The sequence below is a fragment of the Drosophila innubila genome, chromosome X (assembly GCF_004354385.1).
Source record: "Drosophila innubila isolate TH190305 chromosome X, UK_Dinn_1.0, whole genome shotgun sequence".
Lineage (NCBI taxonomy): Eukaryota > Metazoa > Arthropoda > Insecta > Diptera > Drosophilidae > Drosophila > Drosophila innubila.
In genome coordinates, this window is record NC_047626.1 from 26,341,161 (window position 1) to 26,358,062 (window position 16,902).

The following is a 16,902-nucleotide window of genomic DNA, read 5'->3' on the forward strand; positions in this document are numbered from 1 at the left end:
CGCTCTCTCAAATCAGCTGCTGGCTTCTTTCATCATTTGTGCAGAGCAACAAACACAACAACAAGAGCATATACACGTACATATGCTCCAAATAAGGAAAAGTGTGTGTATGTGTGCATGCTTCTTGTGTATATATATTTTTTAAATGTATGTAGGTGTGTGTGCATAAATATGTTTATTCTTATTCTCCTGCAATTGTAGCAAGTACAAGTAGAATTAGCAATCGATTTTAATTTTATTGATACAAATGAATCATATTCAGTTTTACACTTTTTTGCGGGGAAGAAATTAAACATATATTTTGAATTAAAAAGTATGTATCTATTTGGCCTTTTTGCAAGATAGTTTTCTTTGTGTACATACATATGTAAATGTCTTTAATCCGTTTTAAAAGTTGTTGCTTTAAATGAGTCAATCTAACAAATTTTATGCTAGTAACGTGACTTAGTGACTCTCGAACTCTACAAAAGCTCAATTAAGCCCATGAAAACATATTGTGTGTAAGTAAAGGCAATTAGTCGTTTCCCCTGTGAATCCTATTCACTTTGCATGTAGAAAATACATAAAAAGTATTTGAATATACATCATGGAATATTTATTAATGAATTTCATTCGCCTTAGTAAATTGTTATTATTATGATTACAATTGAGTTGGAAAAATTTAATTATTTCTTATGATATATATAAATTTAAAAAAAAGTATTGTTTAATTATAGCTTAGTTAAATATTTATAGCTTAGATTAAGATTGTATAGTCACCAAAAAAAACGATATTGAAGTAAAAATAAGAATTCTTTCGATTCTTACAAGATATGAATATAAATTGTTTACACAATATAGAACAGGACATAAAAAATATTTCTGCATTACCTAACAAGAAAAACGTACATTAATACCAGGGTATATTAATACCAGGCTATTGTTTTTTTTTTTTTTAATTTTATTTCCGACATTGATTTTTAGAGAAATTTTCATGCGATAACAAAATAATCTTATCAGATTTCTCTTTGTTTCCTTATGTGTCATATCTTTAAATATTCCGCGTATATATCGATTATGCCTGTATTTGATTTCCACTTCTCTAGACTCTTAACTGCTTCTCTTCTTCTTATTTTTATTTTCAATAAATTGAAAATTATTTATAATTTCGTGTGCATGGCGCATGCCAACTGAAAGTGGAATGAGTTTTGAAGGTTGTTTTTCAGGGATGATGAGCATTTCGAGGGTGGGAACACTGATCTTCAATTGGGTGACAGACCCGTCTTTTACTTAATTACCGCTATTAGACACAGTGACAGAGGGGGGAGGGGGTGGAAAGGGAGTGCAGTTCTATTGCCCATATCGTAAGTGGAGAGCGCGACTTGCAATCAATTTGCGTTGCATTTGACGATGCCAAGCGGAAGTTGCGCCCCCCCTCTTCCCCCACTCACCCTTTTTCCTCTCTTACAGCCGGCAACCAACTGCTGTGTTAAATGCGGGCGATCCCCCCTCGCTCTTTTCCTGGTCTCCCTCTTTCTTTCTCTCTCTCCCTGTCTCTGTCTCTCTACTCAATTATCGTTGAATCGGTGATTTTTGGTTTTCCATGCTTTTCAATTGTTTATTGTGGATATTGCTTCATTTTCAGTTATAAAATTGATTGTGAGATAAATGCATTGATATCTGACACACACATAGACCCACACACGCAAACACACACACGCACACACACATACTCAGACACACGCACTTGACTTTGGCCCATTCCATATAAGTTTACCCAACTGGAACTGAGCTTTACTTTCTGCACAGCTGACAGTTTACAAGGAAATGTTCAGGTACATGCTTATTCAGCTTGAAAATATGTAGAATTTCAGCACATGCGGTTTTGCGGTTAAACGCCAATATAAATATAGAAGACTTAACGCCTAGAAATGCGATATTACGAGTCAATTGCAGGTCATTGACATTAGTTGATAAGAAATGAAAGATAACATCAGATGGGGAAAGTGCCGAGAGTATTTCAGAATACTAGTACAAATAACCTTATCAATATTGTTCATTGACTATTGCCGTTTTGTTATTTGTCACATTAAGCTATTTTGGTTTTTTTTTAAAGGTATAAATTACGATATGTTCAGACTATGCAGTGTATGCGATATTTTCATTGATTCTGCCTTTGCGTTCCTCAAACAGCATTTGGTTAGACTATTATAAATGTATGTTGTTTTTATTTATTATCTTATTTTTAACTTTATTTTATCCCCCCATCTTCTATGATGTTTATCTTCATTTATGTATTTATTTGACCATGGCTATCATTATCTTTACATATTACTAGACTTTATTTTTTATATTTTCTTCATTTTTTTTTATATCTATAAACTTATATTACTTTAATGTATCTGTTTTTATTTATATTTTTGTATTATTTCAAACTGATCTTATTAAAAAGTCCAACTGGGTGTTCCAACCCTTTTTATGCTGTTTTCTACACATTTTGTAAAATGAATGAATGAATTTAATGGAGCCCTTTGCAACTTGCAACTGCAATTCTGCGGCTGCGCGTTCTACATAGAGCTCCAGTTGGGTTTTGGGTATTGGGTTCACACTACACTGACTCTTAACTGGGCTTAGGTCGGGGACGAAGTCGGGAACTCGTAGCTCCCCCATCGACGCATTGTATTCAATGGAAAATAAAAACGTGTTTCCCACAGGTAGCACACGCACACACATGTATATACTGCACACACACACACACACTCACACGCACACACACATACATACTGGCATGCCACAGTTGGTTGCTGGCCTTTGTTATTATTATTGTTGTAACTAGTTGAAGTGCAGGGTCGCATTGTGTTTACGTGTTGTCCGCTTCTCTTCCTCTCTGTGCCTTTTGGTGGGAGGGGGGGCAACGAAGGGTGGGGGGGTCACTTTCGTATCGCACACACGCACACATACACACACTCACACACATGTGTACCTTTTCTGCTGTGCATTTCGTTGGAAAAGTTGATTCTTTCATTCTCATTTTCATTTTCATTTCATTTTTGGTATTGTTTTATTTGCTTTTTATGTAAATGTGTGCAGTTTGTTTGCTTTTTTCGGTTTGCCCCACTGATTGTGGTTGTTAAACAGTCCCCCTTTTCTATAAACATGCATACACACACACTCATACACAGACATATACACATATACATACTTATATACCAAGAGCCATCATTAAGTGCCCCACAAAGTTGCCTCTTAACATTCCCCATTGACTCGACGCATATTTTCCACCGTTTTCAGCTGCAAAGTACAAATTACATGAGAACGTATTAAATACAAACTTGAAAACATATTTTATATATCATTATAGTTTTTGAATGATGTAAAACTCTGCCTTAATTCTTTTTCACTTAACTTTGTCAGACAATTAATGTTGAACTATAATTTTTAATCTTCATTATCAAGACTTTAAAGCTGATTTAAATTCGGTTTCAAAAACCTTTTCCTTGTTTAAAACAAACCATTACAATTTTTGAATATTAATCCAATTTAAGAACTTGATTAATTATTTTGAGATTTTCTAATTGAAACTGTTTGCGAAAAATGCAATAGTAAAAAAAAAATTAATAAATATTTTGTGCTTGTTGCATTAGAAATATTTAAATTATATAATACTGATAAGTAGAAAATCATAAAATTTTAGAAACGGTTTTTTGCCTTTTGCATTATCTATTCAAGTTTTTGATTGTTTAAATTGTGCTTTCCTCGTAATGATAAAGAACTGCATTTTATTACTCTGCTGTAATACTGTTGTTAAAACTATATTGAAGACCACGCCTACACACGCCCACACGTGATAGTTTTGCCAACAAACAATGATTTAAAAATGTTTCGTTATTTTTGTTGCTTTTAATATATAAATAACCTACCCAACCACCAACTTTCCACTCAGGGGTGTGCATTTTGCTAAAATCGCTGAAAACATGTGACTCATCATTGGTATAGCACAAAGTAAATTGCACATGTGATAAAGGTTGGTCGAAAGATAATGAATAACAAACCAATAACAGATAACAAAATCGCTGCAAACTGACCCTACTTTTTTTTCTTCCTTCTTTCTTATCCAATCATAATGAGATTTGTAGTGTATAGTAGATTGAGAGCATGTTAAACTATATATAAATTGAATATGAAAACTATATATTTTATTTATTTGATTAGTATACCAGGAGGTACTCTTATATTAAAAACACTTTTCACAATTAATTTATTGAATTTAGTGAATAACTTCGGTGTTTATTATTCAATAGGGATAAAATACATGAACAACTTAATATGAATATTAAGGAAACAAATAAAATAAAATAAATGATAAATTTATAAAATGAATGTAAATGAATAAGAGAAAGAAAAAATAAAATGGGTAACAAAATTAATATATGTACATAGTACAAACTGTTATTCAAATCATTTATTTATCAATTTATTTTATTTAACGATAATATTTTAAGTATATATAGTTCAAGTAGAATTTGTTATCATTAGTAAATTAAAAAGAAACAATATATAATTGTTACTTAAATTAAAAATAATTCAAAATGTAAAATGGTAGAAGTACAACTGAAAATTTGAAATGTAAATAGAAGTGTCATATCTTATCTCTTTCTTGTTGTAACGGGTATAAAGTTTTGGACTACCCGTTGTTTGCCCAACTCTCAGTCAGTCAATATGCCCCATGTGTTGTGCTCTAAGATAAGCGAGGGTCGCTTAACATATTTGCATTTGATTTGAAGCTGAAACAAATGAAAATTGAACAGAACAATTTCGATATTTGTAGCTGAAAATTGTTATGGGTTTATTCCTTTAAGCATGTGCGTGCTTGTCTGTGGCTGTGACTTCATCATGTGAACACACACACACAGGCACACCACCTGCTGGGAGAGTGCGACGGTACGTGCCTTTTCCGCCTGCCCCTTTAACCATCGACTGGCCTACAAATGTAACGTACGAACGTACGTGACCTTTGACCATTGACCAGACAGGTCAAAGCAGGAGAGAGAGACAAACACACACAGAGAGAGAGAGAGAGAGAGAGAGCAAGAACATTTGTCGGTCAGCTCTTTGATGCTGTTGTGTGTTCTGATTGGAATGTGCTCAAAAGTCTGATTTGTCCATTTGTAATATATCCATGGGGTTTCCCTCCAGCGTATTTCCTGTCCCTCGAGATTAAATTGATCTTATCTGAAACTGTGTATTACATTTTGTTTATTTGATATTTTCTTTTCTTCTTATTGCAGTTCGCAGTCGAATGAACGGCAATTCCTGAAGGATTTCATTAGCGGCGCTCCAGGATCATCGGGTGCTCGCTTGGCCGCCTGGTTGCAGCCGGAATCGCGCCTCGATCCCAATAAGTAAGTCTAGAGATTTCACCTGTATATTGAATAGGATTGTGACGATGTCTATTTGAACATAGAACAGCTTAAATTCGAATACTAAAAAAGTTTAAGCAACCCAGCGGAATAACAGAAGTCTCTCAAAATTCAAGGCATTAACGTGATATCTAAAAAGTCAATCCTTGGAACACAAAAAACAAAACAAGTATTATATTTGCCTGTAAAACGATTTACATTCATTTGACTTGAAAAAAAACTTGAATAATGAATCTCTCATCCAGGGACCATAACTGTTATGAGGAATATCCAAAAAAGTCACTTTTAATGGTTATTTTAAGACTTTTAATTTTATAAATACAATTTAATAGTTATTTTTATTTAAAAAAAATAAAAATTAAAATTAATCATTATTTCTGATTTTTATTTTATTAGTCTTTAGTAAGTCTTTCAAGTCTTTTTTGATGAATAATTTAAAAGTCTGTAATGACTTTTATTTCTGATTTTGAAATTTTAAAAGTCCCAAAATACTTTTATTTTTGAGGAATAAAATAAAAGTCTTTAAAGACTTTTGTCATATGAAAACTTTTGAATAAAAGTCTTTGTAAATATCTCCCCTTATAATCAAGAAAAAATTTCAAAATTACACACTTGGTTCTCTATTATCTATACCAACCATGGAAATATTTTCTCCTATTACATTGTAAAATAAAGTACTGAAGTAGTTGGAAAAACAGAAAAATATTTTTTTAATCCAAAAAATTATAATAGTATTTGAACTCACGTTTACAAATTCACTAGATTGATGGAAGATAACTAACTCCCGCCTTCTACCGCCAATTTCCCACTATTTTAAATTGAAATATCTTTATTGGATTAAGAGATATGATTATTGCAACAAAAAATTGTGAATTGATCCCGCTGTGCGAAAAAGAGCGTGATTAGTAGAGGATAAAGGTTCATAGAATGTCGTAGGTTTTACTGGTGTTGTAATTTTGAAAGTTTTATCTTGAGTATAAGCGAAGATATTGACAAAGACTTTTATTCAAAAGCTTTCAAATCGTAAAAGTCTTTAAGAACTGTTATTTTATTTATCAAAATAAAAGTCTTCAAAGTCTTTAAAGACTTTTATTCAAAAAATAAAATCAAAGACTCTTATGAAAGATTAATAAAATAAAAATCAATAATAATTATTATTCTTAATTTTTTTGATCACAAATAATTCTTAAATGTGATTTAAAAAATCAAGCCTTTAAATAACCAATAATTTTGATTTTTTTCTTTTATAACTCAAATAAAAGTTTATTAGCTGTTTGCAGAGATATACAAATAACAAAAATTTTGGTACATTCAAAACAAAAATTGAACTTCTCCTTATGGTTGATTTTTTATGTAGCTATTTTGAACAATAATCATTATTTTCAGTCCCTGCTCTCATCAAATGCAACCGATTTCAATTTCCCTTGTTTCCTTTCTACCTCCCTTAGATGCGAGCTCAACACAATTACGGAACCGTTGCGTTACGGTTGGCCCACGCAGGTGACTGTGACCATACGGGATCAGTATGGGGATGCGGTGCTGGTGCCGGAGCTAAAGGTGGAGATAAAGGCCATACCAACTGGACCGGATCGTAGCGGCGCTTTGGGTGGTAATCTAAAGATGCGACGCACCTCCTATGCGGAGGACAGTCAGCATGGTGGAATTTTAGGGCTGGCTGGACAATTGGGAGGGATGACACCGCCGCCACGTCTGAACTATGAGGCAACCACCAAGGAGAAGATGTGCTTCAAGGCGATTACGTTTATGAAACCCTACACAAATTACTCATTTGAGGAGCTGCGCTTTAGCAGTCCCGTTCAGACCAGGACAACGGAGGCGCTGTGCGCCCGGGACATGGAGGATGGCACCTTCAGTGTGCACTGGACGCCCAATTCGGTGGGAGGCTATTGTCTGGCCGTAACCATCGATGGCATACCCCTGGAGGAGGTCTATCGCGTCGAGGTCAAGGAGGGTGTCCTTCCACCTCCCGCACAGCGCTCGAATGCCGCTCGACGACCGCAGGCGCCGAGCAAGCTGCGCCGCTTTCAGGCTCGTCACAGTACGGGACTTCGGATACGTTCGCATCCCACGCTGCAGTCGGAGCAGGTGGGCGTGGTACGGCTGGGTGGGATCATATCGTTTATTGATGAGATCGAGAATGATGATGGCATTTGGTTGCGACTCTCGACGGAGTCCATACGGCAGCACTGCACGATGGGCTGGTATCCCACAGAGGCGTGGTGTCTGCAGTTCAATCAGCACCTAGCTAGGACACTACTCCAACCCGTTACAGATAATCCGACTGCGGTGGCTGGCCAAGCACGCGGAAAGCCAGGAACAGCCGGAGCCGAGGGAGGAGCGGAAGGAGGAGCTGCAACTGGAGTGGATCTGTCCGAGCTACCGGCCTCCAGTCCATGTGGCAGCAATGCCGAGAGTCCTACAAGTCCCTCTAGTCCCAGCAAGGACAACGATCGCAAGATCTTTGAGCTACCCAGCGTTGCCAGCACCACCAACAACAGCAGCAGTTCCGTCACAACATCAACAAATCCATTCCTGCTGCCAGCCAAGACCACGGAGGATCAGCTGACGGATGTGGAGCAGGCAACGGCGACAGCAGCGGCGCCCACAGAGCTGCTTCCTGGAAATCTGGGATCAGCGATTGCGGGAGTTGTGGGTGGCGGTGCCATCAAATTGCAAGCACTTCAAAAGTGGTTCAAGGGGGATCAGGCCATGGATCAGTCCCAGGTGCAGTCCCAGCCTGCAACGGCAACGGCAACGGCTGCCGTCTCAGTGCGCGACATGGTGCGTGCCATGGGCGGACAGGAGCAGTCACAGTCACAGTCGCAGTGCCAAACCCCATCCCTGTCACGTGGCAATGGCAATACTCGCGTGGATCAGGAAACGGGCAATGCGGAGACGGACTTTGACATTGCCAGTGTGCGACGGATGAACTACACGCCAAGTCAAACGGCAGCATTGCTCTCAACGCCAAAGCACACGCCACGACGTGGTGCTGCCGTCCAGGAGCCAGGTCCTGCCCAGCTGGCACAGCTCGAGGATGACCACAGTGTGTTACAGATAACGACAACCACGACAACCTCCACAACGGGTGCGGGCACAGAGACGCAAAGTGAACTGCAATTGGGCGATAGTCCAACGGCAGCAACCAGTTCCACCTCCGCCAATGCATCCGGCACAGCGTCGGCCTCGGGTTGCTCCAAGCGTAGCACCATCATGGGTCCCATCAAGCGGGCGATGCCGCCTTCGTTTGCGGAGAGTATACGCGCCGTATTTGCGGCTCTGTTGTGGCACGAGGGTGTTGTTCATGATGCCATGGCCTGTGCGAGTTTCCTCAAGTTTCATCCTGGCCTGCCCAAAGAGGGTGCCACGGTGGTGACACGACGTGGTGACTCGGGTGATCCACGGCTGCAACTCTCCCGGGAGCAGAAGGCCCAGCAACGTCACTCTGTGGAGGTGGCAAATGCGGGACATTATCTAAACATACGTCCGTCCACGTTGGAAACTCTGGCCAAGAGCGGCAATTGTTCGCTACACAATCGCAGCAAGCATCGCAAGAATGCTGCTGCCAATGCTGGCGAGGATCAGTCCCAAGATCCATCACAGTCACCGTCACAGTCCTCGCAACAGCAGAAACTCCAGGCCTTGCCGGAACTGGTAAGCGTCCTTCCGCCGGCTCTGCGTTGTCTTGTCTATCTCTGGGAACAGATCTGTGCCGGCTGCGTTCACATTGTCCAGTCGAATGCGTTGGAGCAACGTGAACAGCGTCTCCTTTCGCCAGGGGCACGTGAGGCCAACGGCGAGCTCGACTCCAAGGAGTGCAAGGGTAATGGGAGCGACCTCGGCGCCGACAAGGATCCCAGCAAGAAGGGGAAGCGAAAGAAAAAGGACGACGGCAGCTGGTGTGAAATTTGTGAACTCTTCCTTCCCATGCCAGTCACATATCACATGCGCATCGCCCATCCCGGCTGTGGCAAATCCGCCAAGGGCAAGGGCTACAATTCCGTGGGCATCTTCTGCGAGGGCTGGGCTGGCAACTGCGGCGAGGGTGGAAAAGGCGCCTCCTCATGGTTCCTCATGTGCGATGTCTGTCGGGACAAGTATCTGGCCAGTAGTCGCAGTGCCAACAATATCAACATCACCGCTCCACATATATCCAATGCAGGTGAGTTCAAGTCCATCGAGATTCATAAATTATGACGAATATATCCAAATAAAATATCAATAAGACATCAAGGGGTAAATAAAGGAATAATTTTTGTTGGTTTTTTTTGTATATTCACGAAATTGTGCCAAGCTACCATTTTACTCGATTTATCCATATCAGGGAACCGAAACAAATATCCGTTTCGGTTCCGGTACGCCCCAAAACAACTACTTTGTTAAAAGGTTCTATTTTGGTTTTGTCCGTTCGATTTCGGTATCATTACCGGTCCAACAAAGCAATTTTGAAAATTTTTAAAACGGTCCAGTGTTTTATAGTAATAACGATATAATGAGTTGATTAAAAGTGAAAATTTGGGATTTACAATCTTCTATTTTCAAACTTTTTATACCCGTTTCTTAAAAAGTAAGTAAAAGGGTATATTGTGTTCGTTGTAATGTGTGTAACAGGGAGAAGAAGGCATCTCCGACCCTATAAAGTACATATATTCTTGATCAGAAGCAACAGCCGAGTCGATATAGTCTTGAGTGTCTGTCCGTCCGTCTGTCCGTCCGTCTGTCCGTGCGTCCGTCCGTCCGTCCGTCTGTCCGTCCGTCCGTCTGTCCATCACACCCACAGTTTTTAAGACAATACGTTTTTTTTTGTGGTAATTAACGTTATCTATTAGTATTATTTATTGTCCCACTGAATCGCATCAAGATCAGACACACATATCGGCAGTTATAGAGACTTAATATTTTTAAAGTAAATTTATTAAAGTTATTTCTTTAAAGAACATTTATATATGTATATTGATCTCGACTATAAATTTGAATTGTTGTCCAATATTGTTTTTCTAAGAACTCCGGGGTTTCTTTATCATTTTGAAGTTGAGCACATCGTGTCACGACACGATTCCACCTCTCTCTCTTTCCCTCCCTATGTTTTCTTACTTTCTTTGTTTGTCAATGTGTCTCAGATATCCTAAGAAGGTTGCTTTATCACTGTCGGTATAAACACATGTTGAAATAAACTTGTGACTGTGCGTGTCACGACACGTTTACACCATTTTATCAGTCATTTCTTTCTCAAGAGAGTGTTTAGCAAATCATTAATGGACTTGAAATTTTGTAATTGCAGCTACTGAAATGAACCTGTTCGGCGTGAAGACAACCACATTGATAGCCAACTCGGAGGTGTACACCACAATGCGAGAGAATGCCACATTCCTTTTGGAGTTGTGCTCCTCGAGCAGTACATGTGGCAACCTGCAGACGGCCGGGAACAGTGCCAGCCAAAAGAGATCGCCACAACAGCAACTATCGATGCCGATGCCTGTGGTCATTGAGCATCAACATCTTGGTATGCCAGATCTGAATCTCAGCAATAAGCCGAGCACAAGTCGAGCTGACTCCGCCCGTAGCAGTCGCATTGGGGCACGACTCAGTGGCAAGTTTACGCCATTTCGCAAGAGCTTTGTGGGCGTGCCGCCGGCATCACCCGAAAACGTTTGGCTGGCACCCGACAGCTTCGCCTGCCTGGAATGCCTTGGTACCGCCGCCCACGAGGATCTACCCTACGAGATGTTTGGCCTGGCCAATGCGACCAATGAGAACGGCTTCGATCGGGTGAGTTCTTTTTCTATACCGGAAGTGCACCGATCTTTTAGAGTGTAGAGTGTAAAAAGTGAACGTTTTTTCTTCTTTTTATTCAATTACTATATTGATAACAATGTTTACATTAAAACTTCTAGAAAATCGAACCCCTGAGTGAGAAAAATGTTGGCCGTCGCAACGTCACTTTTGAATCATTGGTATATCGCATTTTTCGATAAGATTATAAGTTATAAATAAAGGTTTAGGTGAACGGTATTGCTTTGTAAAGCTGAATCATAATGCAGTTAAATGAAGGCATTTTAAGATTGCAATTATTGTTATATTTATTGCTAATTGCCGAAATTTTACTGAATTACTACTGAACTTCTGAATTTTCTCTTTGGCTCCTTCAATATTGAAATATTTATATAGTTGAAATATTAGTATAGTATTTTGTTTTTAAATTTTGATCATTTAGTGACGGATAAAAATATGTGTAGATATATATATATAGGAATATGGTTAGAGTTTAAAACAAAAATTATTAAGTTGTTATTTATAATTGATGAGAAAAGAGGAAAAAACTTAAGAAAAGAAAATCTAATAAGAATGAAGATAAGAATTAACAAGAGGGCGGTTACTGTCGAGCACGCTCGACAGTAGGATACCCTGTGCCCAGGCACTCTGTACTGAAATTTTATTTTTAACCGCTTGTTCCTTTGGCAGCTATATGATATATGGAACCGAATTAAACCAAATTTGGTCAGAATGTAAAAAACAAACTTAAATGCATATTCTAACAGTTTGGTTAAGATATCTCAAAAAACACAAAACTTTTTCATACTAAAAGTTTATTTATGACCGATCGATCGGACGTATGACAGCTGTATGATATGGTCGACCGATTTGAACAAACTTCGGACAGTATGGACAAAACTAAGTAAAATGTATATTCTATCAGTTTGGTTAAGATATCTCAAAAAACAAAAAACTTTTTCCTACTAAGACTTAATTTTCGATTGAGCGTCTCTATTGCAACTATATGATATAATGGACCGATTTGAACCATATTAAGTCAGAATGTATAATATCAGCTCAGATGCATATTCTACCGGATTGGTTAAGATATCTCAACAAACAAAAAACTTTTCATACTAAAACTTAATTTTCGACGTATCGTTTCTATGGCAGCTATATGATATAGTGATCCGATTCAAAAATAAAAACAAACTTGATCTGCGTATGGTATCCAGGAACATACATACCAGGTTTGAAGTGTCTAGCTCTCATGGTTTATGAGATTGGCGCGTTTAAACAGACGGATAGACAAACGGACAAACGGACAGACAGACGAACATGGCTCAATCGACTCGGCTGTTGATCCTGATCAAGAATATATACTCTTTGGGGTCTGCCACGCCCCCTTCTGCCTATTACATACATTCTGCCAAACACATAATACCCATTTTTGCCCATTTTCAATCCAAAATAATCTGTAAATATTCTTAAATTTTTGCAGCCTCTCTCGGAGATCTCGTACGAGTCTTGCGAGCCGAACAACTATGAATTGATGTCCGGATCGTTGGCGAATCCACCAGCTGGGGGTGGTGCTGTCGGTGGCGGAGGCGGGACATTATCAAAGTTTCATCGCAGCTACTCGATGGGACAAGGTTGGGCGGCGGTGGCACAACAGCAGCAGCAGCAACAGCAGCAGCAACAGCAGCAACATCAGCTGCAGCAGCAGCAGCAGCAACCGACGATATCGACAGCGATGCCATTGGATGCACAACCCAAGGTTGTCTATCGTCGTCGAAACAATTCGTCAAGCGAAGGCGATGGATCGCTATTGATTTGTTATCCCTCAGAGCATCTGCGTCGCCTAGTGCCACAGAAGCTATTGGCCAGCGTTGCCGTGCTGCATGCCGCCAATGCGAATGATGGACAGTCGATGGCAGACAGGACACTCGATGCCAAAGAGCAACAACAACTGCCTCCGGTGAGTCCACTTCCTCTGCCGGAGCAGAGTAGTGCTTTGTTGGCCCGTCCGGCGATGGCGTTCATGACACAAAAGCACGAACTGGACAGATTACGTGGTGCAATGCGCCGGAGTCTGCGGATTGCCGCTTGTCGGATCTACGCACTGCAGGCTCTCAACTGGCTACTCCGCAGTGTCACCCAAGGCGTTTGTCTGCATGATCTCATGTGGTGGTTCGTCAGCTCCCTTGCGGTGGGCAGTGCTGATCTTGTCGATGGCAAATATGAGGAGGCTGAACCGGCACTAGAGCATCCGGTGGCGTACACTCAAATCAGTGGACGTTTTGCGCATCTGATAACCCATTCTCTGCATGTGCTCCTACAATCTGTGGCCGATCTAACGCTCCATTTGCCATTGGGCTCGCCATTGCAGCGTGTGGCCATCCAATGCTTTGGCATTCGCTTCCGCCAAGCGGATCATCAGTTTCTCCACAGCTCGCATGTCTTTGGCAATATCTCAAAGATACTATCCAAGTCGGATGAACAGAATGACGCTGCCATGGCCGTTTCCACATTGTTGGCAGCTACCAGCAATGAGATTCATTGCGATGCGGAGCATAACATAGCCACAGCTAGCAATCAATTGGCAACGGGCAGTGTTCCCGGTGCAAAGGTCATTTGCTATACCGATCTTTCCGGCATGTTCGAGGTGACCGTCTCCTCGCGCCCGGCTATGGCCGAATCCCTAACGGACAACTCGACCGAAACATTTTGGGAGAGCGACGAGGAGGATCGCAACAAATGCAAAATCATTGAGCTCTCCATGAGCAAACTGAGCTTCGCCTGCAAATTCGTTCTCGTTCACATCGACAACAGTCGCGACATTCAGGTAAGTTCATCGTCTATCTGACAACTGAAAAAAATAGCTAGAATTTCTTATTTTTGTGACGCTTTGTTATCGATAAAAACCGAACCAGACTATAGAGGCTGGCTCTTCTTAATGATGTAGATCGCAACTGCACTTAAAATATAATCAGTTCCTACGTTTAAATAATGCAGTAACCATAACAGTTATCATTCGAAAATTCATTAAAATACGCAATACAATTGGTACTGTTCTAGGTCGGTACTGCTCTAGGACGGTACTGTTAACATAGGTACTGCACTTAAAATCACTGCGGAAGACAGTTCGCGCTAGTGACGAAAGCAGCACAAAGGGTGCGATAGGCGACTAGCAATATATACAGCTAATATGGAAAATTTGCTATTACTGTCCGATCAGATCAAGTTATATACCGATCGATAGATTTAGTCCTAGCTATACTAAAACTTTTTCTAACTCACCTGGTTCATGAGATATGGGGGTGTAAGTGGGACGGTCCGTTGGGGCCTTTTCTTAAAATTTTATATGTTTTAAAAATTCTTATCAAAAAATTTGAAATTTTTAGTGGACTTCTCAAAATGAGATGAAAAGTCAGCTTGTCTGTTTGTTTTTCCGTATCAAAGCGCTAAAAAAGCTTAGATTTTATGATGGGGATTTATTTCTCTTCAAAAATCTAGAAAACCCGCTAGTTTAGCGGAAAAACGCTAAATCCCGCTAAAATTTAAACCCCAATAGTTTCCAAATTATATTTAGAAGCTACAGATATGTTCTATATATCATTGAAAAGGTGAATTTGAGGGCTTTTAGGCGCACATTTAAGCTTGTCTAAAGTACTCAGGTAACATTTTACAGGTGAAATAAGTTTTTAAGCTTACCTTTTATCGATTTTCCAAAAATTTACATGCCATCTTTATTAAATTTCAATAGGTTATAGTCAATACAATTTCCCGTAAAATAAAAAAAAACACAAAAGTTTACATTCGGCACTGCGAAAAGTAATTATTATGCTCGTGGTAGCTCGCCCTTTTTGCGCATAGTGCAGAATGCCAATTTTCGTGTTTTCTATTTTATTAGTTAATATTATTATTTACAATTTTTATATTGAACTTTATTTTTTTCATCACAAAATTGGATATAAGAAATTTTGGGGCAGGAATATGCTTTCGTCACTAGACTTTTACCTCGTGTATAGGTGTTTTTTTGTGTAAAATAAGCTCCTTAGTTTAATTAAGCATCAAGTTTATAGACATAGACACAATACAGTTAGAACTGTTTTAGGTCGGTACTGCATTTACAATATGTATAATAGGGTCCAAAACTCACTAAATAACGCAACAACCACATTGAAGCTCATCTATAACATAATTTCTATTTTTGAATCCACAGAACAAGGTGCTGAATGTGGTGTTCTATGCCGGTCAATCGCTGGGCGATACGAACCTCATCAAGTCGGTGGATGTGGACCAAAAAGCGTGCGTTTGGATCACGGCTAAGATCAGCGACGACAGCGCTACGCATTTTCGGCTCGAACTACACGGACCGGAGAATACGTTGCGTGTGCGTCAAATCAAGCTGCTCGGTTTACCGAACGGTGTTCAACCGGCTGGTGCTGCTGGCGGTGCTAACGAGGAACCGCTGGCGGTTGAGCATCGCTCCAATTTGCGCATGTCACACGCAGCAAGGATTCAACAACAGATCTGCGAGGCGGAGACACTGAGAGTGTTTCGTCTTATTACCGGACAGGTATTTGGCAAGCTCATCAGTAATGTGAGTGAGGCTGTGACGGCAACAGGTGCCGCCGGCTCCACATTGGATGCAGGCAACTCGATGCTAGCTGATTCTCTGGATCTGCGGGAGCATATGGTGGGCATATTGTTTTCTCGCAGCAAACTGTCGCATCTGCAGAAACAGGTAATCGTCCATATTGTGCATGCTATCAAGAAGGAGGCACAGCGCGCCAAAGAGGATTGGGAGCTGGCCAATCTAGCCCATGTCCTTAAACAGCAACCGCCTCAGGCGGCAATTCAAGCGACAAGATCAACTGCACCAACTGGGGCAACAGGAGCAACCAGTGAGAGCAGCTCGGAACGAAGTCGTGCTCCGGATACCTATTGCTTTGAGATGCTTAGCATGGTGCTGGCCTTGTCCGGCAGTGTTGTGGGCCGTTCCTATCTATCGCAGCAGCATGGATTGCTCAGGGATCTGTTAGGACTACTCCACACGGGCAGCGATCGTGTGCAGCGTCAGGTGACGGCGTTGTTGCGTCGCATCCTCCCAGAAATAACGCCAGAGAGCTTTGCCGAGCTGCTGGGTGTGCAGCGTCTGCCGCCGGCGGACTATAGCATCGCCCATCAGAGTGCCAGCGATTTTGATATGAGTCGTCTGGGCTTACTTGACATTTTCCTGGCCGTCATTGCAAAATCCTTGCAGCTGCAGGTCAAGGTGAAGACAACGACGGCCAATGCAACCACATGCGGTGGTGGTGGTGGTGGCGGTGTCGGTGTACCTTCCGCAACCTCGTCCACATCTACGTCGGTAGCTACCAAGCCCGGGCAGCTGGAGAAGACGCCGGCCTTTGTGCGCCTCTGCAGCTCCTTGGATCTCTCCGTGCAGTTGTTGCGCGCACGTCCAACGACAGCGGAACAGGTGTCCATGGGAGCTCCATCGTCGATGACAGTACCAGGTTCGAGCGATCCTTTTCGCTTTGATGCCGCGCCCGTGATGAAGAAGGAGTCCAAGCGAAATTTGAATCAACGCTGGTTCCTCAACGGCATCATCTCCACCAAGCAGGCGGAGAGCATCATAGGACTTATACGTGATCTCGCCAGCGTAAGTAGTTCATACCCATCCAAACAGCTAATCCATTAACTAACTCTACCCTTGTTCATT

The 16,902-nt window shown here is 40.9% G+C and overlaps 1 protein-coding gene across 1 annotated transcript in view; it reads left to right on the forward strand.

The window, feature by feature from the left end:
- LOC117793437 (E3 ubiquitin-protein ligase highwire) overlaps positions 1-16,902 on the forward strand; it is a 61,022-nt gene that overhangs the window by 41,850 nt on the left and 2,270 nt on the right. Inside the window, exons 12-16 of the mRNA XM_034633752.1 lie at positions 5,268-5,381; positions 6,848-9,582; positions 10,702-11,189; positions 12,676-14,019; positions 15,400-16,842. Of these exons, the coding sequence (XP_034489643.1) occupies positions 5,268-5,381; positions 6,848-9,582; positions 10,702-11,189; positions 12,676-14,019; positions 15,400-16,842 (6,124 nt within the window). The remainder of the gene's footprint in view (positions 1-5,267; positions 5,382-6,847; positions 9,583-10,701; positions 11,190-12,675; positions 14,020-15,399; positions 16,843-16,902) is intronic.